Below are 25,965 nucleotides of genomic sequence, written 5' to 3' on the forward strand. Positions count from 1 at the left end.
CCACGCCCCCTCGCACCTGTCATGTCACCACAGTTTCATTCTCTTCCCCCTCCCCCCCAAAATAACGACCCCCTCATGTCTCCGCTCCGCGCGACTCCCCACATATAGTACACACATATATACACACACACTTCCTCATCTGTCAGCCTCATACGCGTCCTCCAGTCTCAGGGAGAAGCGCATGCGTGTGAGCGGACAGTTTCACGCAGGAGGCGCTGCTGAGCGAGTGGGACATCCGTGTGGGACCTTCGAGTAGCGACAAGTAAATAAGGCGCATCCCGCCGACTGACTTCTCAACTCGCGCCTCTCAGGGGCCACTTTGGGCTGAACCACCCTTGTTGTGGGGGGAAGCGGGTGCAGAAGCGGAGCAACGCCTGAGGTAGGAGCGCCCCTTGAAGTTAGAGCACCCCCTGAGGTAAGAGCACGATGCGCTGAGCGGAGGGCGCTGATTGGTTGCTGGGCTGTTGGACTGTTCCATATAGGGAGGCTATAGGTTGTCACAGACACAGCAATAGTGGCACAGCAGTCTCTTCTACTTCTTCTCTCTGCTGCCCCTTTAATACTGCTGGGCTGTACCCCACCCCCATAGAAACTCTTCAACTACAACTCCCAGCAGCCACACTCAACTCCCAGCAGCCACACTCAACTACAACTCCCAGCAGCCACACTGAACTACAACTCCCAAATCCACACTGAACTCCCAGCATCCACACTGAACTACAACTCCCAGCAGCCACACTGAACTGGTGTGACGTCACAGTGTGTTGTTATTCTTATGTATTCCTTGCATGGGAGTTGTGTGTGTATAATATCATTGGCGCATTCCTATCAGTGGAACACTTACTATCATACTGTCCATTTGTGTCTGGTTATTAACAGGTTCCTTCATCTTTACCTTAACTTTTAGTATGTGATACAATGGCCAATGCTAAGCAACTTTTCCATTGGTCTTCTTTACTGATTTCTTATACTTATTTAATGCTTTGCTACCGACCCCATCTAAAAGACAAATGCTCTGTAAGGCTACACATTTATTTTTTGACTCCTCTTTCTATTCAGGCCTCTCCTATTCATATTCCAGTCTCCTATTGAAATCAGTGTGTGGTTGCTAGGGGAATTTGGACACTAGCAACCAGACTGCTGAAATGATGAGCTATGGAGCTGCTGATTATACAGGGGGACGTTATATGTGCAGACTGATGACTTTACCAGCCCCTTCTCTGCTCGGCAGAAACAGCAGTGACGGGAAGTGGCAAAGTGGTTTCATTTTAACAGAAAACATAGATCTTCCCTAATTAATCATAAAGTTCTTGTTAAAAACATCCCCTTTAGAACGGAACAGACGTTATGGAACAACGTGTCGTGTTTGTTGAATCCTCGTGCTTGGGCTTTTCAGTCCCCACAAAACTGAAATGAAAGAGAGAATGAAGTCTGCTATGTGACGTGTATACGTAGCAATAGTACTGATAGTACTGATAGTAATAATACTTCAGCTGACAGTTTGTCTCCCAGCAGATACATTGCCTCCTCCACATTCTTATTCAACTCACTCAATCACAAGGGGACCCATTGTTCTTCTTCATTATTCTTCTTCTTCATTATTCTTCTTCTTCTTCATTATTGTTCTTGTGTGGAGCAACAAGCTGCAGCCACGTGATTGTTTACATTCTCCCATTCCCAACTCTGCAGTGATGTGCGTGCGGCTCTTGTGTAAATGTCCTATATATCTATATCTATATACACTGTGTGTTAGTGGGAGCCAGTGCATTACAGTCAGTCTCCTCCTCCTCCTCCTCGTCATCATTTACTGGAAATGAGTGTGACACCAGGAACTCTGTCCTATACACAGGAATCCACTTAGTGACTTTATACACAGACACATTTGGCTTGAGACTCTCCTCGTGCCACATACAAATCCATACAGATAAGTTCCAGCAGCCTGTTGTGAATCCATATAATATTGTGTAGGGATCTGATGGAAAACGTTGCTCCAGTGAATGATGCAGTGATCTCGAAATAAAAGCTCCGTACATCACACTGGGCCACAGCTTCAGTTTAAAGGGGAAATATCGTGGAAATGAAAATGTAATAAAAGCTTCATCAGACTGAAATAAGAAACTTTCTAAATACAATCAATTAAATATTCTGGACTGTTTGTGAAATAATCAAGTCTATCTCTACATCTGTTTCTCTTCATTCTCTCTTCATGCAGCAGTTGGGTGTCAGATATTCACTGACAGTTAGATCCAATATATCTTATAGGGGGGCTCCTTTTGCCTAGAAGATGTATTAGTGGTCACTCTATTAAACTCACCAGACATCATGTCTCTCTACATGCAGGATTTGTGCAAAAGGCAGTTATTTTGTTACATTTTGTTGACAGTTAGGTTCCTCATACATGAACAGATCTACTCATCTGGCGACATCGCTAAACGAGCGGATCTTTCACCAATATACCCACCAACGGCAGCGCTATATTGGGGTAATCTGAACATTTGGGCCGGACGATCAGATTACAACGAGGAGCAATGGGCTCAGACGGGTCGGTCAGTGGAAAGATTAAATCTTCCTGATACATATCGTGGGCAGATATCAATCAGGAAGACCGTCGGAAGCCCCATACATGGGCAGATAAATTGCCAAATTGGTCTAAAGGATTGATATCAGCAGCTTTATCTGCCCGAGTATGGCCACCTTTACATCCAATATATCTTATAGGGGGGCTCCTTTCCTAGCAGATGTATTAGAGCTCAATCAAATAACTGATTCCACTACAAACAAAATGTAACAAAATAACTGCCTTTTGCACAAATTCTGCATGTAGAGCAGTGATCCCCAACCAGTAGCTCGTGAGTAACATGTTGCTCTCCAACCCCTTGGATGTTGCTCCCAGTGGCCTCAAAGCAGGAGATTATTTTTGAATTTGAGGCTTGGAGGGGAGTTTTGGTTGTATAAAAACCAGGTGCACTGCCAAACAGAGCCTCAATGTAGGTTTACAATCCACATGGGGCTACAAATGGCCGATCATAGCACTTATTTGGTACCCCAAAAACATTTTTCATGCTAGTGTTGCTCCTCAACTCCTTTAACTTCTCAATGTTGCTCACGGGTACAAAAGGTTGGGGATCCCTGATGTAGAGAGACATGATGTCTGGTGAGTTTAATAGTACAAATTCTGCATGTAGAGAGACATGATGTCTGGTGAGTTTAATAGAGTGACCTCTAATACATCTTCTAGGCAAAATATATTGGATCTAACTGTCAATTAATATCCGACACCCAACTGCTGCATGAAGAGAGAATGAAGAGAAACAGATGCTGAGAGAGGAATAGTGAAGATAAACTTGATTATTTCAGAAACAATACAGAATATTTAATTGATTGTATTTCAGTCTGATGAAGCTGATGGTTAACAAGCTCATAGGACGCTGTGTTGTAAACAGTCATTCGTTGGCCTCAGTTTGTGGAAAAGAATTGAAGGAAATAATTGTGAGTGAGCATCTTGCAAGGAATGCAAATAAACGTTTGTGAGTATTTATTACTTACACACAGGAGGTGGTCACATATATCTCTAAAAAAAACACAGTTAAAGGGCAACTAAACCCTCTGGTGGAAGAAAGTGAACACACCCCATAGTAATTGCACAAAGAGGTGTAATTTTATTTGAAAAATGACTACACTATATATTATTTTTTTGTTGTCTATCCCTGAGCTTATAGCGCTGGTTTTCTTCTTAGAAACGATTATTCTGATTAATCTGAAGGAGAACAGATTTTAATACCGGCAAAGGGAGTGAACTGCAGAGTCTCTGGACTTTATTTTGTGCAGCCGATAGATGAAATGAGAGAAGTTGGGGCAGGACATGTCAATGTATATTTCATTCTCTAACCTGATAGCCAGGCCTTTAGCAGAGTTCATCAGATCATGAGCAGAAATCAATATCCATTCTGTCTGCTTCTTCCAGGCTCACACATGATCCATTCCGTTAATGTTCTTAATGGCCCGGCTTCTATCAGATTTCACTAAAATGTAACCTTGCTGACCCTGGTAGCAAAAAAAAGTGTTATTGTTACTTTTTATTACTCATGTTTCTGTTCAGCACTCTCCTATTCATATTCCAGTCTCTTATTCATATCAATGTGTGGTTGCTAGGGGAATTTGGACCCTAGCAACCAGACTGCTGAAATTGTAAGCCGCTGAATAAAAAGCAAAGTAATTAAAAAAAAAAAAAAAAAAAATTAAAACTATTTGCAAATTGTCTCAGAATATCAGTCTCTATATCATATTAACAGTTCATTTTATGGTGAAACAACGTTATGTTTTTCTAGTTGAACTAGTAGGGTATAAATGATATATAGGCACATAGGTGACCAAATCACAATTGGGACTTCTAGGAATATCTAGGAGAAAAACTAGGCGTTCTCCCCAAATCTGTCCCCTTGGGGAAGGCAGAGCCCCACAGTTTGGGAACCAATAGTATAAAGTATGATCAAATCTACTCTTTTTTTTTTTTTTTTTTTTTTTTTTTTTCAGTTTCAAAAGAGCTTTATTGGAAATTAGCAGTGATACAAAAACTGTAACCACATTAACAGCACCAAGCCACATATGTCTTAAACAGTAGTGCAAACATCTACATTGTCACATACAAGGTTGTTGGTGGTAAGAGACTGCAGAATAACAAACTTACAAGTGCGGGTCAACAGTGTTTCACAACAGAACAGCTAGGACTCCGTATACTCCAAAACAGAAGGAGACAGACATAAACGAAACAACGGTAAAAGTGTAAGTAGGAAAGAAGGTGGAGGTGAGGGGGAAAAAGGAGAAAGGAGAGGGGGTGCAGCGGGGTGGTACTGAGTCCACAACTCAGGAAAGGTAGGATTTATAAAGTTCAGTTTCCTTAAATAGGAACCATCTCATCCAGGTAGTAGAGAATTTCGCGAATTGATCAGGGGTATGGATCAAATCTACTCTTAAACACATTTGGAGGCACATTTATTAAAGGTCGAATTTCCAATTCATGGGAGTTTTTTAAAACTTGAACAAATTTTACCAACTCGAAAACTCAGAAAAAAATAGAATTTAGTCTAATTTGATTTATTAGTTTTTTCTCGTATGTCAGGAAGGCTACTAACATGCCCAAATTGGTCCCTGGACGTCTCCCATTGACTTATACATGAACTCCTCAGGTTTCAGGTGGCGAATAGTCGAATTTGAGTTCTTATAGGGCCAGAGTATGATAAATCTCAGAATTTGAATTAAAACTCAAATTTGGATAATTCACAATTCGAATTTGAGAGTTTTGACCATTACAAAAATTTGAATTTTCAATTCAACCCTTAATAAATCTGCCCCTTAGTATATGGGTAAAGTTTTTCCCAGTCCAGTAAATGAAAACAACCAATATACAGTTAGCCTTAAAAGGTCTGAAGGTGAAGGCAAATGTCTGATTTGTTGCCCAGGCATTGGGCAAAGTTTGTTTATGTTGGTCAGCAACACTCACATTCAGCATCAGTATATGTTTAAAGGGATACTGTCATGGGAAAAAAACATTTTTTCAAAATGAATCGGTTAATAGTGCTGCTCCAGCAGAATTCTGCACTGAAATCCATTTCTCAAAAGAGCAAACAGATTTTTTTATATTCAATTTTGAAATCTGACATGGGGCTAGACATTTTGTCAATTTCCCAGCTGCCCAAGTCATGTGACTTGTGCTCTGATACACTTCAGTCACTCTTTACTGCTGTACTGCAAGTTGGACTGATATCACCTCCCCCCCAGCAGCCAAACAACAGAACAATGGGAAGGTAACCAGATAGCAGCTCCCTAACACAAGATAACAGCTGCCTGGTAGATCTAAGAACAGCACTCAATAGTAAAATCCAGGTCCCACTGAGACACATTCAGTTACATTGAGAAGGGAAAACAGCAGCCTGCCAGAAAGCATTTCTCTCCTAAAGTGCAGGCACAAGTCGCATGACTTGGGGCAGCTGGGAAATTGACAATATGTCTAGCCCCATGTCAGATTTCAAAATTGAATATAAAAAAATCTGTTTGCTCTTTTGAGAAATGGATTTCAGTGCAGAATTCTGCTGGAGTAGCACTATTAACTGATGCGTTTTGAAAAAAACATGTTTTCCGATGACAGGATCCCTTTAAAGGAACAGTAACACCAAGACATTAAAGTGTTTTGTGTAGTAATGGGGGCAGCCATTGAAAGGAGAAAAGACTCAGGTTAAACAGCAGATAAGCTCTGTAGAACATAATGGTGTTATTTGTTATTCACTAGTTACCCTGTGCCATATAGACTTTTTTCAATTTCCGCCATTGCAATTCAGCAGCTTGTTTCTATGAACTATAGAAGTGTTTCTGAAGCAAACAGATCAGCTTTACAAGTACAGGGCAACACTACATGATATTTTCATTACTTTTTAAATTTTTTGGTGTTACTGTTTCTTTAAACTGAACTGAAGCTATTGCTGTAATCTGTTGTGTGAATCCTTATTGTGAGATTTTATTAAAGCAATTTGGTGCTTTGTGATATGTGTCACGTACGTGAGTGAATATGGCTTTTTGACCCTTTTTGTGCCCTTGTTTAATTCATCCTGTAGGCCACACAATGGCGCAGTGGAACCAATTGCAGCAGCTGGACACCAGATACTTGGAGCAGTTACACCAGCTCTATAGTGACAGCTTTCCAATGGAGCTTCGGCAGTTCCTTGCCCCGTGGATTGAGAGCCAAGACTGGTGAGATTCCTCAGACAAGTATTAGTTGGGTCTTTAGTGTGGCTTTACACATTATAGTAGTGGATCCTTATTCTTTCCTTTATTTCTAGGGCATTTGCGGCCAGTAAGGAGTCTCATGCCACATTGGTGTTTCACAATCTCCTGGGGGAGATAGACCAGCAATACAGCCGATTTCTGCAGGAATCCAATGTACTTTATCAACACAACCTGCGACGGATTAAACAGTTCTTGCAGGTAATCACAGCTGTCTCTTTCTATATGTACTCATGGAATTTAAGGAGACATAGAGGATAAATGAAAAAAACCCTAATTTTATAGGAAATTATAAGTAATATATGGTGTTGCTTTTACCTGGTGCTAAAAAAATAGCCCCTTTATTGGAGCTCCCTATAGATGTTCACTGGTCCCTGTTTTAAATGACCTGTTTCTAATAGTCCCTGCCAGAAGCACAGTAGGAGAGGGACAGCCAATCACAGCCCTGCAGTCACACAAGTACAGACAGGCTTTAGTTCCCTATCAGGTCCTGCTAGCTGCTGATTGGTTCCTGTCCTACAGTGCAGTGAGCTGAGTGCACAGCCTGGGAATTCAGGGAGCAGCAAGTGGAAGAGAACGGAAGAATTATAAGGGGTTTTGCAGAAATATTCAATAAATCAGCCTGAAACACTACTTTTTTAGGCACAATTCTTCTATATCTAAATAAGTATAACACACTGGTACATTCTTATTTATTTTTACACAAAATGTCTCCTTTAACACAACTTGATGAGCCCATATTTCCTTACTTTATGAAGTTCAAAGTTCTGTTCCTGGGCACAAATTGCTGTGTTTATTTTACCCACAAAGCACTGTTTTGCTGTGTACTTTTGGGGGGCTACAAAGTAGGGTTCATTGCAACTCACAGTGCAACCTGGCAATATGGGTGCCAGTGTACACGGCATCAATTCCACTTTGCTTAGCACAAATAAATCCATGGACACAAGTAAGGGAACGGTAGAATTAGCAGCAAGTCAAGGCTGGCAGTCGTTGCAGGGTTCCGCAGTGTCCATACATTCAGCTCATCAGAACTGCGCGAGCAAGAGTTTTGGACTTCAGAGCAAGTTGTTAGGAAATTGTCCTTCCATTGCTGTTACTTTGCATCCATGTTAGCAATTTGTTCTTAAACAAACTCTTTTATCATCAATTAGTACACACTGAATTGAAAAAGAAAATAGTGATTTAAAAAAAAAAATCACTGTTGTTTGCTGGAGACTTACGTGAATCAAGTGAACCACGAAAATAAATCAAATTGCCTCCAAGTGAACGATTGGTGTTCCCAAAATGCACATGTAACTGCGAGTTTTCATGAAACTTATTTGCATCAGCCTGTACATGTGTCTGCAACGGGCGGTATCTAATGTAACCAGCAAGCTTACATTTTATTCCATGCACTGCTCTCACTCCTGCTAGACACCACTTGTCTAATATCCAATCCTATATGTGTGTGCATAGCATCACCCAAACAAACAGACCTTCCTTTAGAAATGTTTATGTGGGTCTATGTTATAAGCTTTTAGAAATTGGTGCAATTGGTACACTTTTTTTTTTACACCCCCCCCATGAGAGAAATCTGTGATATTGCTGAAGTGCACATTACGACATGCTGTTCCCTTGCTGCAGTAAATGTAACTTTTTCTCTTTAAGCAGACAAAAAAACCTAAGTTTGTGGGTCAATATTTTTAGTATAATAAAATGTCATATCATTACTACATGAAAAAGAAATAGATGCCTTTTCTTGTAGACCTGCTGGCAGCTATTAAGCCATGGTGAATCGAAATAAAGAGAAAACCGATTAATACTCAGGCTTTGCTTTATAAATAATTAGACTTGAACCTGTTATTGCAGAGTACATATTTGGAGAAACCCATGGAGATTGCTCGAATCGTGGCCAGGTGCCTGTGGGAAGAAGGGCGACTTCTCCAAACGGCTGTGGCTGCTGCACAGGTAAGGCCATGCTGTACTTGAGGAGGCCCATTTATTAAACTCCTTATTTTATGAAAAATCTACACGTTTTTTCCTCCCTTATTTATCGATACATTTTCCCGATAATTTTCTGTACAGGAAAAAATTGTGAAAAAAAACAAATCGTACAAATGTTTTCCAATTTTACACCTGCAAACTCAGATTTTTGCCTGAAAACCACAACATTTTATGATTATTGCACAAAACCCATCGCAGATCAAGATATCTCCAGGACTTCCCCCATTGACTTATATGCAACCTCGGCAGTTCCAAGATGCCGGTTTTTTGGATTCAGACTTTTTCCATTCTCGGGGTATAATAAATCCATAAAACGATATGTAATGTGGCAGGAGTGAATAAGACCCACGGGGCACATTTCAGCATGAAAACGAATGAAAACTGCTTTGATTGGGCAGTGACAGGCATATCTCATTAGTTACAATCACATATGTGACAGTTGCAGGATGGCTCTGCCTTGTGTCTGGCCTGTGCCATAGGTTTTAATGGACATGCAGCAGCCGACTCTCTGACAAATATGTTCATTTAATCAGCCTTTTTCTTTCCATACAGCAAGGTGGGCCGGCGTCACACCCCAATGCAGCCGTGATCACTGAAAAGCAGCAGATGCTGGAGCAACATTTACAGGACGTGCGGAAAAAAGTTCAGGTACAAACTGGATTTTCTTTATCTCGTTTATCCCTATGAAGTCCCATCTTCTTTTTTCCTACAAAATGTAACAATTTGTGTTGCAGGACCTTGAGCAGAAGATGAAAGTTGTTGAGAACCTTCAGGATGACTTTGATTTCAACTACAAAACTTTAAAAAGCCAAAGTGGTGAGTTAAATCAATAACAGCTATATATATATATATATATATATATATATATATATATATATATATATATATATATATATATATATATATATATATATATATATATAAAATATATATATATAAAAATATATATATATAAAATATATATATATATATATATATAAAAATATATATATATATATATATAAAAATATATATATATATATATATAAAAATATATATATATATATATATATAAAAATATATATATATATATATATAAAAATATATATATATATATATATATAAAAATATATATATATATATATATAAAATATATATATATATATATAAAATATATATATATATATATATAAAATATATATATATATATATATATATATATATAAAATATATATATATATATATATAAAATATATATATATATATATATAAAATATATATATATATATATATATAAATATATATATATATATATATATATATAAAAATATATATATATATATATATATATAAAATATATATATATATAAATATATATAAAAAAAATATATATATATATATATAAAAATATATATATATATAATAGAATAAGACCATTGGAGAAAAACCAGGGTCTCTGAATTTTCTTTATTCATTTTCATCAAGACTGGAGATTGGGTGATCCTTTACTGATTCCCTTTTATAGCATAGACTAGTACTCAACTATATGTGCCACTGCTTTCCACTACTCTAGACCTTTCTGAGCTGAATGGCAACAATCAGTCGGTCACAAGGCAGAAGATGCAACAGTTGGAGCAGATGCTGACGGCATTGGATCAGCTGAGAAGAGTAAGACATCACAGATTACTATATATATATATTGTATCATTTCTCACTACTGGACTTATTTAACCAGAGAATTGAGGCTTCATATGTGTGCAGTTGAAAAAATTGTCCCTTAATATAAGACTTTAAAGGGGTTGTTCACCTTCAAACACGTTTTTCAGTTCAGTTGGTTTCAGATTATTCTCCAGAAATAAAGACTTTTCCCAATTACTTTGTTTTCTCTATCTGTGACTGTTTTTGTAATATTGAAGTGTAAAGTTTCATTTTTCTCGTTCTGAAGCAGCTCTGAGAGGGGGGGTCGCCGACTCTCGACTTAAACTGTTACATTTAGTTGATACGTTTGTTATCTTTGTCCCTATTGAGCAGAATCTCTGAGTTTCATTAAAGGCAACTGTTGATACAATAGTTACTAATATCCCACTGGTGCTGCTGAGAAATGGATCAACTAAATGTACCAACTAAATGTACCAAATTGTAACAGTTCAGAATCTGCTCCTGGATCACTGAGCTGCCAGACTCAAACACCGACCACAGGAATATTAAACTTTAACCTTACATTTTGGGAAGCCGGTAAAAAATAAAAGACGGAAAGCAATTGAAAAAAGTCTTTGTTTATGGTGAATAATTTGAAAACAACTCAACTGAAAAAAAGTTTTTGGAAGGTGCAGAACCCCTTTAAAGAAGGTTTATGTTCTGCGTAGGGTTAAATTAGTACTAAAAACCACACACATCTATGCTCTCGACCGCAGCACAAAAACAGAGGCAACAAAAGAGATCATTTCCATTGATATGTGGTAGTCCCCTACAAACATGACCATATTGTGCAATATCATTTTGCTTGTGGCACTATTTAGTCTTGTTTGCTGCTACATATATATTTATACACATTCATGAAGATCACCATTAAGTTACATTTTAGTATGTTACAGAATGTCCAATTCTAAGCAACTTTTCAATTAGTCTGCATTATTTATTTTTCATAGTTTTTAAATTATTTGCCCTTTTCTTCCGACTCTTTCCAGCTTTTAAATGGGGGTCACTGACCCCATCTGAAAAAAACAAATGCTCTGTAGGGCTACAAATGTATTTCATTGCTACTTTTTATTACTCATCTTTCTATTCAGACCCTCTTCTATTCATTTTCTAGTCTCTTATTCAAATAAATGCATGGTTGCTAGGGGAATATGGACCCTAGCAACCAGATTGCTGAACAAAAAAAAATGATTTGCCCCTTTCCACTTTTTCAGACTATTATTAGTGATCTTGCGAGTCTCCTGTCAGCCATGGAATATGTTCAGAAGAATCTGACTGACGAAGAGCTTGCTGATTGGAAGAGAAGGCAGCAAATAGCCTGCATCGGTGGACCCCCAAATATTTGCCTTGATCGTCTTGAAAACTGGTAAGTGAAGGATGAAACTAACAGGCTGGTGGAGCATTTAGGTGTTGGACTAAGCCCAGTTTTGTGTGTGTTTGTATGTGCAAGTAATGTCTATAAATCTCAGGCATGGGCTTTCCCAGAAAAGGGGTCTTTCCATAAGTGGGATCACTATAACTAATGACCACTACAAACATTTAAACAGAAAAGAAACACAATAGGTTTGTTTTTGCCATTAACATGGCTTTATGCAACTTCGTTACCATCAAGTGCAAAGAACTATTTTATTATTTGATAGAGAAAGGAAATAAATTGGCACAGACATAAGTAGGCCTTCCTCTATTTCACAGCTTTCTTTTGCATAATAGATTCCATACATGTAAGACAATTCATTATTTCTTCTTTCACATGACACAAGGAAAATACTTTGATTTAACATTTATAATTTAATAAGCGCCATCTTTCAGTCTAAATGTCAAACACACACATGGTGTACGAGGTATCCAATGATTATTCAGTAGATCAAATCACGTGAAATTCTATTTGGGATACTTATACCATGTTATTTAAATAAGCACCCAGCTTAAAAACATATAACTACTGTACCTAGACTCTTTGGGGGAAATTGACAAAAGTGGAGAGAGACCATTTTTGGAGTAAAAGTGGTGGTAAACTGGTATAAAATACTTTCTCCATATTCACAAACAGAAATCTGCCTAAATTCCGACTCAACTGCCGCTTTTCATTACTTTAGTGAAAGAAAGACCGTTTACAGACACTTTTATGAATTTGTCTTTCAAACAACATAAAAAATGGAGCAAAAACGACACTTTAAACAACATTTTCACCCGACAGTTTAAAAATGGAGTAAAGCTCCAAAGTGTAAAACTTCCCCATGTGTCTAGGATAATGTGCTTTACTCAATCTTCATTTCACACCTCTAGTAGGTGCCCCATTGGGGAATTATTATCATATTAATAGGGATTAGCATTTCACAAGTTTCTGTCTAACCCTATAGGCCTAAAATCCTCATTAACAAAACAAGTAAAACACTGATTAAACAAAAAAAGTGTATTTAATACGATTTTATATGTAAAGTGTTTTAAACTCACGTGTGCATTATTATACTAGCTGAATGAGGCAATATTAGCAATTTGAGTGAATATATTATCAAAACGAAAAGTCAACCTCCCAGCCATTTTTTTTAGTTTTAGCAGCACTTAGACACTTGACCTAAGATAATAAAACCTATTTCTGATCTAAATCCCTATATTATGCAATATTATGTATTTAGACCCTTGTATCATGTTATAAAAGTGGAATTACAGACACATATAAACAGATTTAGAAAACCTAGGTTATCCTGAAAAAAAATGATGTATAATTTTTCTAGGTAAAATAACCCCTGCCCTCCCAATCCCAATTTGGCAATTTGATTGCTGACTGACAGGTAAGAGCTAAAGACAAATTCAGTATAAACGTTGTTAAAATGTTGTGAGAAAGTCTGAAAATTGTCTGTTTAACAGACAAATTCACAAAAGTGTAGATAGAGGTTTGTGAATTTGGTGGGAAATCCGACATTTTTATCTCCACTTTTATTTTGTCTCAATATCAGCACTGTTGTGAATTCCCCTCTTTCTGTGTGTGTGTGTGTGTATGTAGTACTGTTCTCTGGGAATACGTGGGAATGACAAACATTAATTCCTTAGTCTGTCATGCATTATTCATCAAGCTGGAAATTGCAGCTTTTTAATGCTGGTTCCTTTCATCTAATACAATGTGTCAAAGGCCTCTCTGAAATAAGATTTACACAGTTGTAAACCTGCATATACAAATGATCTCCAGTAGAGTTCCTTTTAATCAAAGTAATAATGAATCAAAAATAATAATCAACATACATACACATATATAGGCACTGTGTTTAGGGCTACACGGGTCCAAAAGCAATAGCTGCCTGTGAATGTTTTTTAAAAGATTCCTTGTGATGTGCAGGATAACTTCCCTGGCAGAGTCCCAGCTACAGACACGGCAGCAGATCAGAAAACTAGAGGAGCTACAGCAGAAAGTTTCCTATAAGGGGGACCCCATTGTTCAGCACCGACCCATGCTGGAGGAGAGAATTGTGGAATTATTTCGAAATCTCATGAAAAGGTAAGAGCAGCTGCCCATTCTTACTGCTCTCCTTTCCTTGCATAGGAATAAAGGAAAATCCAAATGTACTGTAACATTTGTTACCAACATTGTTACACACACAATAGTTGTTGATCACAGGAACCATTCTATCACAAGCCTCTCCACCTAAAAGGGATACTGTCAAAACTTTTTATCAAAACACATCAGTTAATACTGTTGCTCCAGCAGAATTCTGCACTGAAATCCATTTCTCAAAAGAGCAGATTTTTTCATATTCAATTTTGAAATTTGACGTGGGGCTAGACATTTTGGCAATTTCCCAGCTGCCCCTGGTCATGTGACTTGTGCCTGCACTTTAGGAGAGAAATGCTTTCTGGCAGGCTGCTGTTTTTCCTTCTCAATGTAACTGAATGTGTCTCAGTGGGACATGGGTTTTTACTATCGAGTGCTGTTCTTAGATCTACCAGGCAGCTGTTATCTTGTGTTAGGGAGCTGCCATCTGGTTACCTTCCCATTGTTCTTTTGTTTGGCTGCTGGGGGGAAAAAGGGAGGGGGGTGATATCACTCCAACTTGCAGTACAGCAGTAAAGAGTGATTGAAGTTTATCAGAACACAAGTCACATGACTTGGGGCAGCTGGGAAATTGACAATATGTCTAGCCCCATGTCAGATTTCAAAATTGAATATAACAAAATCTGTTTGCTCTTTTGAGAAATGGATTTCAGTGCAGAATTCTGCTGGAGCAGCACTATTAACTGATTCATTTTGGAAAAAACTTTTTTTTTTCCCATGACAGTATCCCTTAAAGGATCACTAGAAGGCACTTGGCCCAGGAGTGAATTTCATTTTCAAGAAGAGTCTGATCATATTCTCCCTGGATAGGCTCTGCTTAATTTGCTTTGTTGAGCTTTGGAGGGATGAAACAGGATGATTCAGAACTGCACAGCTCTTGGCTATGGGTTATAGTCGCCCAAATATTTTCTAATTGATATAACCGTAATTTTAATATGCATCAGGAAAAAGCACCAACACACTGTAATCATCTATATTATTATTATTATTGGTTCTTTAAACAGCACAGATATCCCAGAGAACTTTGATGGAATGCACATCAGTAGTGTTTGCTGTGTATATTGAGGCTAAGCAATGTAGTATAATGTGCAGCACAAGTCTCTTTGTTACCCAAAGAGGTACATTTATCAAAGGTCAAATTTTTAAAAACTCCCCTAAACGCCCATAAATTCAACCGAATTCGGATGAATGTAATTGACCAGAAAATTCGAATCTAATTTGATACGAGTTTCTCAGAAAAAAACTTGAATATCAGGAAGGCTACAAACTACTCAAAATTGATCGCTGGACGTCTCCCATTGACTTAACAGCAATTCGGCAGGTTTTAGGAGGGGAATAGTCTAATTCAAGTTGTTAAAGGGCCAGAGTATGATAAATCTCAAAAATCTAATTAAGATTTTTTTAAAAACTCAACAAAAAAAAAAAGACCCTTGATAAATCTGCCCCTAAGTGTCACCATTTGCATTTATTATTTTATTCTTTGCCAATAGGTTATTGTAGTATTTGTAATGGTTGCATTTCATGTTAGAATATTGTATGAATCGTGTTTTTCTATCCCCCACAGTGCGTTTGTAGTGGAGAGGCAGCCGTGCATGCCCATGCATCCTGACCGACCCCTTGTTATCAAGACTGGAGTACAGTTTACTAACAAAGTCAGGTTTGTTGCCTATAAAATAGCTTTGCAAAAATCCCCTAAATGCTGCATTTATTTCTGATACATACAGGTTTTTCTGGCTTTGCCTTTTAACTAATTTTTACTGTTCTAAAAAGAATTTATTTTAAAGTTTCCATCTTGTAATACCGTGTGTGGTGGGAGTTATAGTTTAACACAAGCCTGTGTGTACAGCGTATTAATGCAACTACGTTTATAGCCCAAAGTGAATGCTTTAGCAAGTGCTATATTTGTATTATTAGGCTTCTCTATGTTAAGCAAAGCGACTATCTGACTTTCAGTTCCCTTTGAACAGTTTTAATGAGAATGCAGTAAATGTGTGTGTTTCATTGCAGGCTGCTGGTAAAGTTCCCGGAGCTGAATTACCAACTGAAAATTAAAGTTTGCATTGACAAGTGAGAATTATTTACGGTTATGGATTTTGCTTACTAAGCAGACTGTACCATCCCAGGGGTGGAGGAGAAAGGATACATTTTGGATAACTAAACTGAACAAATGTGGCAAGATTTCAGATAACTTTCCTTCCTTAGTCAAATTAGAAGAGAAAAAAAAAACCTAATTTATCTATTGTACAGAGCCAGTGTATGATCACTAGTTTTGGATGATTGATCAGTATCTGGGTGATTTTTTTGATACCCTGATCACATGTATCTATTTTCTGGGTTGCTAGTTATTGCCAGAGTAGAATTCCCCAGAATCCTCATAAATCAAACTGTCGCTTACATGTGAATGAACTGGGCTATATTTTCCAAAACATCTTGTGGATAATTATTTAATCACCCATATGAATGTTGCTTTGACTGTGATCAGATTTTATTGTACAAAATATTACAGTGAATATCACTATACCAAGGGGCTGATTCACTAAGGGTCAAATATCGAGGGTTAATTAACCCTCGATATTCGACTAGGAATTGAAATCCTTCAACTTCGAATATCGAAGTCGAAGGATTTAGCGCAGATAGTTCGATCGAAGGATTATGGGGACCTTCCCCATAGGCTAACATTGACTTCGGTAGCTTTTAGATGCCGAACTAGGGGGTCGAAGTTTTTTCTAAAGAGACGGTACTTCGACTATCGAATGGTCGAATAATCGAACGATTTTTACTACGAATCCTTCGATTCGAAGTTGTAGTCGAAGGTCGAAGTAGCCCATTCGATGGTCGAAGTAGCCCAAAAAAACCTTCGAAATTCAAAGTTTTTTTACTTCGAATCCTTCACTCGAAGTTAGTGAATCGGCCCCCTAGTCTTTCTCCTTTGGAATTGATTGGACATATCAGTTTAGGCATTAATCCTATTGCCACACTCCAAATGACTTCTACTAGCGCTTCTGTCACCTTGGAAAATGTATGGTTTTATTTCTCCTTCTTTTCCCATAATTATATAATGACTGCTGCTTTCTCCATTGCAGGGATTCGGGTGAAGGTGCTGCACTTAGAGGGTGAGAAATGGTTGCCTGTGTGTGTTTTTTTTTTAATCTGGTTTTGTTTTTCCCCCCTTCTCTAACGGCAAAATAAACCCCATTTTAATACATTTACACAGTCCGCAAATTAGAGATCCAATCTTGGAACCTACTAGTAAAAAATGTGCTGAATTGTGAGATATATATTCTGTTGCTTTGCTATAGGCAAGGTGTGTGTTTTTAACCATAAGGCATAGGTTGCCAAACTTTACGTTTATCTAGTTAAATTTCTAGTTGCTCCAGCAGAAGCTGAACAAACTCAATGTCTACCAGTTTGCCTGAGAAGGAGGGCAACCTGTAAAAGTTGGTGTTAAATACACTGCATATTTATTAATGAATTTAGCATCTGACTGTTTCATTCTCCCTTGTAGTTCCCGCAAGTTCAACATCCTTGGTACAAACACCAAAGTTATGAACATGGAGGAATCAAATAACGGGAGCCTGTCTGCTGAGTTCAAACACTTGGTAAGAAGACACTGGAACGGGAAGCAAAAGATCTTTTTTAATAGCTTGGGAATAATAATGTCAATTCTATTTTGTTGGTCTTGTACAGGTGCCGGCTTCAGAACTTCATTAAAAGTGCATTAAAGATTCTGTCAGAACTTAAAATAATGTTGCAGGTCGGTGTTTGGTTATTAAAACATTTGTACTTGTTTGGTCTTTCCCTGCAGACTCTGAGAGAGCAGCGATGTGGCAATGGGGGAAGAGCAAACTGTGATGTGAGTGTGATAGATTCAACAATGTGTCAGTTTATTATCCCAAATCTGCTTTTGTTTAATAGGAGTGAAATGATGCTATTGTGCTGCCTGACTGTAGCACTTCCGGATGAGCATGACCACTTTATAATACACGAATATTCTCTATAAATACCAATATCCTTATAAATGGTGCTTGGTGATGTCATCAGTTGTAATCGGTGCAAAGTGATGTCATTTCTGTGTATTATAATAAGAAATGATCACCTTGGAGTTTCATGACCTGTATAAAAGCACTCAGCCTTTGGCCTCTTGCCTTTATATGGCTATGGAACTCCTTGATGACTTATTATAGCCTTTATAATATAATCTATTATAATGGGGGGAAGATTATTCACTATATAATAATAATTTATTGGGGATGTTGCTTTCTCAGAAGGGAGCGCAAAGAACTGCCTTTATACTATGAATACAGCACTACCTGCATTTGACATTGTTCAGTTCTGAAGGGCAGGATGAAGGTGGCAAATGGGTGTCCCATATCCTAATGCCTAAATCCCTAATATTGGGCATGTGTGAGGTGCAGCAGAACCAGTCCTAGGCAAATAGTACAGGGCTCTGCTGCACCTTGTGCTGGATATTTAACCTGGTGCAGAGAGCAGCATTGGCCTTAATGCAAGTGCTGTATTACTGAGCACTAGGGGTACAATTTTGTGTGTTGTTGTGTCCAGGGCTGTAATAAGTGAGCCATGTTGCCTTTAAGTTTGGATCATGGATTAAAACTGCTTTACCCACATCAACCCTATATTTGTAAAGTTCCAGACCCCTGATCTCCCCAGTCAGTCTAAACATGCCTAAAACCCCAAGTGAATCAGTAATGTCTTCATGGAACCAATGAGATAGAACAATAGGAAAAGTAACATCTCACTGATAATATTTTCAATAGACCAACAGAAAGAGAAACAAAATCTGATTTGAGTGTTGCAGAAGGCATTTGCCCAGGCCCCCAGCATCAAAGGAACGAACATAAAAAACCTACCTCAAATCAAAGGCAATATAGTTTTGTGTAGTGATTTATACATAGTTTTCATTCTGGTTCACTTTTTGCGTCACCTGCATTTTTGTGTCTCTGCACCATCTACTGGCAAAGAATACAGCTAATAATATGTTTCCACTGTAACTTCAGTCCGGCATTAGTACATGAAATGACATAAAGAAATACATTTCAGACTGTGCTAAATCATTCAGGAAAGTGCAAAGCTTTGTGGCTAAACGTGTCTGTTTTCCTTTTATTTTGAAGGCCTCCCTTATAGTGACAGAAGAACTTCATCTAATCACATTTGAAACTGAAGTTTATCACCAGGGACTGAAGATTGACCTGGAGGTATGACATTGATACTAACATCCCATAATATCAGCCTTCTGTGTCTTCTTGGCTTTCTTTTTATATATTATCAACTTGACAACACATAGGTATTGTCAGGGAGTTATAAGCAAACAGGCCTCACATCCAACCATGCACTCGTATGTAAGTGCTCTACATATTGTCCAAACCCAGATGGAAAAGTTGTGTTTATTTTCACTGAATCTCAAGAGCCAATTAGTTCCTGCGTGACTGGTTTGTTCATATTGTCCTGCAAAGATGCATTTGTTCACATTGCAGACCTGACACCAGCAGGGGAATTCAGTGTTTTCAGCAGATGTTTGTGAAAACATAATAATGCAGTATGGATTAACCCTTTACATGCTAGCAAATGTAGGATCTAGCCACACAGATACTATGCTTCCATGTTTCTATTTGCGGTATGGCGTACCATTGCATTGCTGGCAACACATGACAATGCCAGTGCTCTTTCCTGAAAATTTCTTCTTTCCTTTAGGCTTTTTTTTTTTAATAACTACTGTTTCCTTTTACTATAGACTCATTCCCTGCCTGTTGTGGTGATTTCTAATATCTGTCAGATGCCCAATGCTTGGGCCTCTATCCTGTGGTACAACATGCTGACCAACAACCCAAAGGTAGGACTGTAACCATCCATGTTTGGTAACCCTGGGGAACAGTCTTCTCGTACTTATTTTACTTTTCTTCTGCAGAATGTTAATTTCTTTACCAAGCCCCCGATTGGCACTTGGGATCAGGTGGCAGAGGTGCTGAGCTGGCAGTTTTCCTCCACCACAAAACGTGGCCTAAGTATTGAGCAACTAACCACACTGGCAGAGAAACTGTTGGGTCTGTATTCTGTACACTTCCAGTACAATAGAAGAAGCCATGTTGTCACTGCTACTATGTGTTTCTCAATAATCTTATTTTCTCTAACAGGTCCGGGAGTCAACTATTCCGGATGCCAAATCACCTGGGCCAAGTTCTGTAAAGTAATTGATTACATTATTTTTTAATTATTTCCCGACATGCAGGAAAGTATCTGTGTTCAGAATGCAGTCGTCCCATATTCCCCTCTCCATTCCTGCAGCAATCTCGTTTTATCCTCTTCCAGACTACACAGCACTTGTGCAAGCAATGGCTTCAGTGCACAACCTGCACTATTTAGCTTGGGCATCACTTACTATAAATATAAGGCCTCTTAAAGGGAAAGGATTTTAATTGCTTTTGCTGTCCATGCAGTTGTCCTGGGGGACATGGTTTTCCTATAGGTCAGTGTTTTCTATGGCTTTTAGATACATTTGTCAGTGCTGCCTTTGACACAAATACATCTATTTCACACTAAAACCAACTTTATTTTGCCTTCATTAAAAATTAAAGTAGGACAATGGTGAAATCTTTGCTAGTTTTACTTTTCAGTACATTTTAATTGGATGATTAAACAGACCATAGCAATACCCTTACTAGTTAGCGGGTTTATGTGAATTATGGGACCCACCAGATCTTCTTTTTCTTGAGTATGGTTTGTTTCTGTAGCTGGTCACTACTGAACACACCTGTTGTAATTCCAGGAAAATATGGCTGGCAAAGGGTTTTCCTTCTGGGTTTGGCTGGACAACCTCATTGACCTTGTGAAGAAATATATGCTGGCACTTTGGAATGAAGGGTGAGCATTACTTACAATTCAAAATGTGTCCCATTGGCCTGAAAAGAAAATCTGCTTTTTGCTTGAAACACATCAAGCTACAACCATTATAATAAAAAATAGCAATAACAATAGATGTGTAGCCTTACAGCCTTGTTTTAGATGGGGTCAGTGACCCCCCATTTGAAGACTGGAAAGAGTCAGAAGAATAAGGCCAATAATTTAAAAAATAAATAAAGAATACCAATTGAAAAGTTTCTTAGAATTAGCTATTCTATAACATACTAAAAGTTGACTTAAAGGTGAACCACCCCTTTCAACACAAGAGAGTTGTAATAACTGTGGAGAATTGTGATGTCATGTATGAATAGGTATGGCACACCATAATACTTTCCAGGCACCAGCCCAATAAAGTATCCCTGTCAATTATTGTGTGATGGTAAAAAGTAGCAGGGTAAGTTAGACGAGAGATTTTTGTGCTCCTAACAGGCTTAACGTGTATTTTTGTGATCACCCAGGTATATTATCGGCTTCATCAGCAAAGAGCGTGAGCGAGCTCTTCTGAGTCCCAAACCCCCAGGAACCTTCCTGCTGAGGTTCAGTGAAAGCAGCAAGGAGGGAGGCATCACCTTCACCTGGGTAGAGAAGGACATCAGTGGTAAATATATTTTATTTTTAATATTAAACTTATGTTGCACTTATATAAATCAAATGTTAAGTGTGTCTGCATTGTGATTTCACACCCAGGTAAGACTCAGATTCAATCAGTGGAACCCTACACCAAGCAACAACTGAACAGCATGTCATTTGCTGAAATTATTATGGGATATAAAATCATGGACGCTACCAATATCCTGGTGTCCCCTTTGGTTTACCTGTATCCTGATATTCCTAAAGAGGAAGCCTTTGGAAAATACTGCCGCCCAGAGAGCCAGGAGCACCAGGAGCCCACAGACCCAGGTAGTAGTTGATTTTCTCAGTTGCTTTATCACCATTAAATGAAAGACTGCTGAATTGCAAATCAGATTATTCTGTACGATGCTCTTGTCAGTTTTGCTCCCTTGCTAAGTGCTATCTGTCTGCCCCAATAGTGCACTTCTCAGGCCCTCAGCCGAGTAAATACAGTACAGCAACATGCCCTTGCGAGAAGGAAACTTTCACTGAAACCGCTAATGAATAGAGCTTTAATAGTGAAATGACATGATCCTTGTTAGGCAAGCTCTGTTCATAAGCCTTTTTACTGAAAATGAAATCAACAGAAAGAGAAATGAAAAGACAGAGGCAGAAGGTAAAAGGATGAGGTGAAAGGGGGTGCAGCAAAAAGGGGATGAAAAACAAAGGTCTCAATACAGAGACAAAATAGGAATTTATGATTTAACAACCAGCACCTCCCATAGTCAGCTGGATATGAAGCCTGGTCCTCCATATCATAGAGGTTGGACAGTACTGCTGAATCTTACCCCTCAATATAGCATTGATTTGGGACAGTAATCAGACTGCAGTTTTAAGAATACACAGTAACTTCCACTCAAAGGTAATTGTCATGGATGATACATCTACAATGTTCTATATTCCTAGGCACTGCTCCATATCTGAGGACCATGTTCATCTGCGTTACCCCGTGAGTTTTGCTCCATTTTTATACGCATGCATGTCTGTGCATAAATGTCTTTCTGCGGCACCATTTAAGCAAGCAAGTCCGATTTTTGGGCAGATAAGCTGCAGACTCAGAGCAAAGGAGTTGAATCAGAAGCTCAAATCTGCCCAATGAACACCTTTATTCTGTACTTAATTTAAGAGGCATTCCTGATTATTTGAGCAATGCAACTGGTGGTGGTGGGGTGTATATATTAGTTTGTCTGGTTGGTGTTGTCTTTTCTTGCCAATGGCCTCTGCTGTGATTTCATAAATGTAGATGCTGTAAATATAGTCTATACTGACTAGGTCAGTATTTCTTATTCTATACATACATTTTACAGTGTTATGATTTCAGTTAATGTTATATATATATTATATATTTAATTTATCAGGACTACATGCACACTGGATTTGCCAATGTCTCCAGGGACTTTTGATTCTGTGATGCAGTTTCCAGGGGAAGGGGCAGAATCCGGCAATGGAAACCAGTTTGGTAAGATTGTATTTTCCTGTAGTACAATATGTCATGAACAGTATAGCTGACCATGTGTATGTGAAACAAAGAGAGTGAAAGAATGGGCAGAATATGTTGAAATAAAACACAGAGCAGGGGTGGGAACACTAGGCATGATTGTGGCATCAGGTTGTGTGCAAGTTATGGGGATAGATGAAGAATAAATACTGGGGTTTAGAGATCATTCAGTCTTATGCTAGGAAGAATTAAGATGATCAAGATTTGGTTTATTTGGGAGCTGCTGTTTTAGCATATAAATCACAATGTGCAGGTTTAATCCTTCATTTTGATTAACAACATTTCCTCTTTTAATCCACAGAGACCCTCACATTTGATGTGGATCTACCGTCTGAATGTGCAGCTTCTCCCATGTGACCTGCCACTTCTCTTCCACCCTCCAATGTTTCTCCACTGTCAACTAAATCACACAATGAAATTCTACCCTTCTTGCACAACAGGGAGGCTCATATTAGGTTATCATGTATATTGCCTTTTCCAACCTCCACTTGGACTTGCTGCCAAAAGTAAACAATGGCAGCCATTTTTATGTTAGCTACACTGATTGCTGCATGGGGGACCTGCAATACATTGTACCACAGTCTACAGCACTCTGTATACAGTGCCTTGAATATATACACCAATTCCCTCAGTTTAACCAGCAGCACACACTCCTACACTGAAAAGCTGTCTGCAATATGTTTTATTTTAAAGCATTGGACACGGAATCTCTGTTGGGTTAATAACAGGTCTGCCATTTACCTTTGTGTTCTTTTCATTTAGATTGTTGCCCTGCAGAAAGATGGCATTGCATTGACACTTACTGTTTTTTAAACAGACTGAAACTGGTTCTTTTGCATTATTTTCCTTATTTTTCATCACTCATATTTCCTTTTATTCTGTCAAAATTCCCAGTCCCTGCTGAAGTAGCTAATAGTCAATCAAAGAGCTCTGCATAAGACTGCAAAAAGAACCATGTAAAAGCACAGCGTTTTTTTGCTCAATGACATCATAGTAACATAGTAAGTCAGGTTGATAAAAGACACAAGTCCACTGAGTTCTACTTTTCTGTCTATATAAACATCTGCCTATCTGATCCAGAAGAAGCAAAAAAAAACCCCACCTGAAGCCTCTCCGATTTGTTTCAGAGGGGGAAAAAAGTCCTTCCTAAATCCAAGGTGCAATCAGACCAGTCCCTGTATCCACTATTTTCATTCACCCTGAATTATCTCCTGTATCTGCCAGTACGACTGATTCAGGGAGAGTATCCCACAACTTCACAGTTCTCACTGTTACAACCTTTCAGAATATTTATGGAACCTCATTTCCTCTTATTGGAATTGGTGTCCTCATATGAGCTGGAAGGATCTACTGATTGATTATTATATGGTCCCCTTATATAGGACTATAAATAGTTATCCTATCCCCCATAAATGAGACTTTCCATACTTTTTACCAGTATAGTTGTCCTTCTTTGGATGTGCTTAGTGGTGGGTATACTTATGGGATCTATTAGTAAAATTGTTTTGTGGTCAAAGAAGACCAAGATAGTTCTGGCAATACAAGTGGCACAAATCTAACACTGGCCACACCACAAAAAGATGCCATAGCTACAGTGACATTTGGTGGTGGTAGTGTTGGGCTTTCAGCTACTTGTTATGGGGCATCTTCACAACCAAATGTCAGTGTAGGATTACCGTATATACTTGAGTATAAGCCGAGTTTTTCAGCCACCAAAATATGCTGAAAAACTCTACCTCGGCTTATACTCGGGTCAAGTGCAAAAAACGGTCGCCGGCGTCTAAGAATAGTCGCCGGCGTCCAAGAATAGTCGCCGGCGTCCAAGAATAGTCGCCGGCGTCCAAGAATAGTCTCCAAGAATATTTGCCGGCATCCAAGAATGGTCGCTGGCATCCAAAAACGAGATGCTGGCACCTCCAATGGGAGCAGAAACCCTAAATTTTTTTATTGAAACTTACCAAAAACTGCTGCTTTTCTCACCCTAGGCTTATACTCGAGTCAATAAACTTTCCCAGTTTTTGGAGGTAAAATTAGGTACCACGGCTTATACTCGGGACGGCTTATACTCGAGTATATACGGTAGTTATCCAGTACATTGAGAGAGTCTAGAGGTATTTTTCAAAGCACTGGATCTCTCATAGTGTGCTAATGGGAAATACATTGTACAAAAATAATTGCATTTGAAATTAAGCTTAACCCACAGAACAAAACTAGCAGCACAAATGCATGCCGCATTGGGAATGGTACCACTATTTATTTCAGTGACCTGGATTGGTGCGCTCGCTGGTCACATGATTGTCACTGACTACCATGATTGCAAGCAACAATCACCTGACCTGCAGGTACACTGGTTAATGGCAGTGCCTTTAATGACCCTGAGGTGAGATAATACTGTTTCACTAATTGCTTTGGCAATGAAAACTTTTAGGAATTAATCAAATTTGTATTTTTTTTAAATGCTAACCCACAAGCCCTCATTGAGCAACAGCAATTGCCGATTTGTGCTGGTCCTATTGACATTCATCTTTTATTGTATTTGCTTATGTCTCTTATGTGGTTCCTTGTTATTGTTAAGAAATACAAACCTTTTTATTGTCACATTAAACTGACCTTTGTACACATGTCTGGAAACCTGCTCTCCTCACCCGGGGGGGGGGGGGTAAGAGAACCCCATTTTGTTTAATGGGCTGGGAGGGCTCAGGTATACAGGAATAAGACCAAACCCTTGGGCAAGCAGGGCCAAACCCTTGTGGTTTATTTGAGGGTTCAGGGTTTCACCCCTATGTCAATATTTGTTGGTCAGTTTGTGCTGTATGAATGGTGCGTGGCTTTGGCCTTCAGTAAAATCTCTCATGGATAGAAATACATTCACTGGAGACGCTACTTATAATTGACCAGGTCTGGGCTATTGACTGGGCTATTGACTGTGCAAGCCAAATATTTCTTTTGATTATAT

At 38.6% G+C, this 25,965-nt stretch overlaps 1 protein-coding gene across 3 annotated transcripts; it reads left to right on the forward strand.

The window, feature by feature from the left end:
• The first annotated feature begins 49 nt into the window (after positions 1–49).
• stat3.2.L (signal transducer and activator of transcription 3, gene 2 L homeolog) lies at positions 50–25,630 on the forward strand. 3 transcript variants are annotated; one of them, XM_041575483.1, is made up of 24 exons: positions 50–379; positions 6,609–6,744; positions 6,834–6,978; positions 8,626–8,724; positions 9,313–9,408; positions 9,495–9,576; positions 10,313–10,407; positions 11,652–11,803; positions 13,772–13,930; positions 15,549–15,641; positions 15,992–16,051; positions 17,068–17,097; positions 17,490–17,583; positions 17,790–17,837; positions 19,114–19,197; positions 19,734–19,832; positions 19,908–20,043; positions 20,134–20,186; positions 20,766–20,860; positions 21,358–21,497; positions 21,587–21,802; positions 22,418–22,460; positions 22,870–22,970; positions 23,311–25,630. In XM_041575483.1, the coding sequence occupies exons 2-24, from the start codon at positions 6,617–6,619 to the stop codon at positions 23,364–23,366; spliced, it is 2,304 nt and encodes a 767-aa protein (XP_041431417.1). In that variant the 5' UTR covers positions 50–379; positions 6,609–6,616; the 3' UTR covers positions 23,367–25,630.
• The last annotated feature ends 335 nt before the right edge of the window (positions 25,631–25,965 follow it).

This window comes from Xenopus laevis, chromosome 9_10L, assembly GCF_017654675.1.
Source record: "Xenopus laevis strain J_2021 chromosome 9_10L, Xenopus_laevis_v10.1, whole genome shotgun sequence".
NCBI lineage: Eukaryota > Metazoa > Chordata > Amphibia > Anura > Pipidae > Xenopus > Xenopus laevis.

What these genes read in the sequence shown, in the direction of transcription:
- stat3.2.L (XM_041575483.1), top strand. Translation starts at nt 6,617, where the DNA reads ATGGCGCAGTGGAACCAATTGCAGCAGCTGGACACCAGATACTTGGAG. An exon ending in CTTGATCGTCTTGAAAACTG is followed by an intron (nt 11,804 to 13,771) that starts GTAAGTGAAGGA and finishes TGTGATGTGCAG; the next exon opens with GATAACTTCCCTGGCAGAGT. An exon ending in TTTCGAAATCTCATGAAAAG is followed by an intron (nt 13,931 to 15,548) that starts GTAAGAGCAGCT and finishes TATCCCCCACAG; the next exon opens with TGCGTTTGTAGTGGAGAGGC.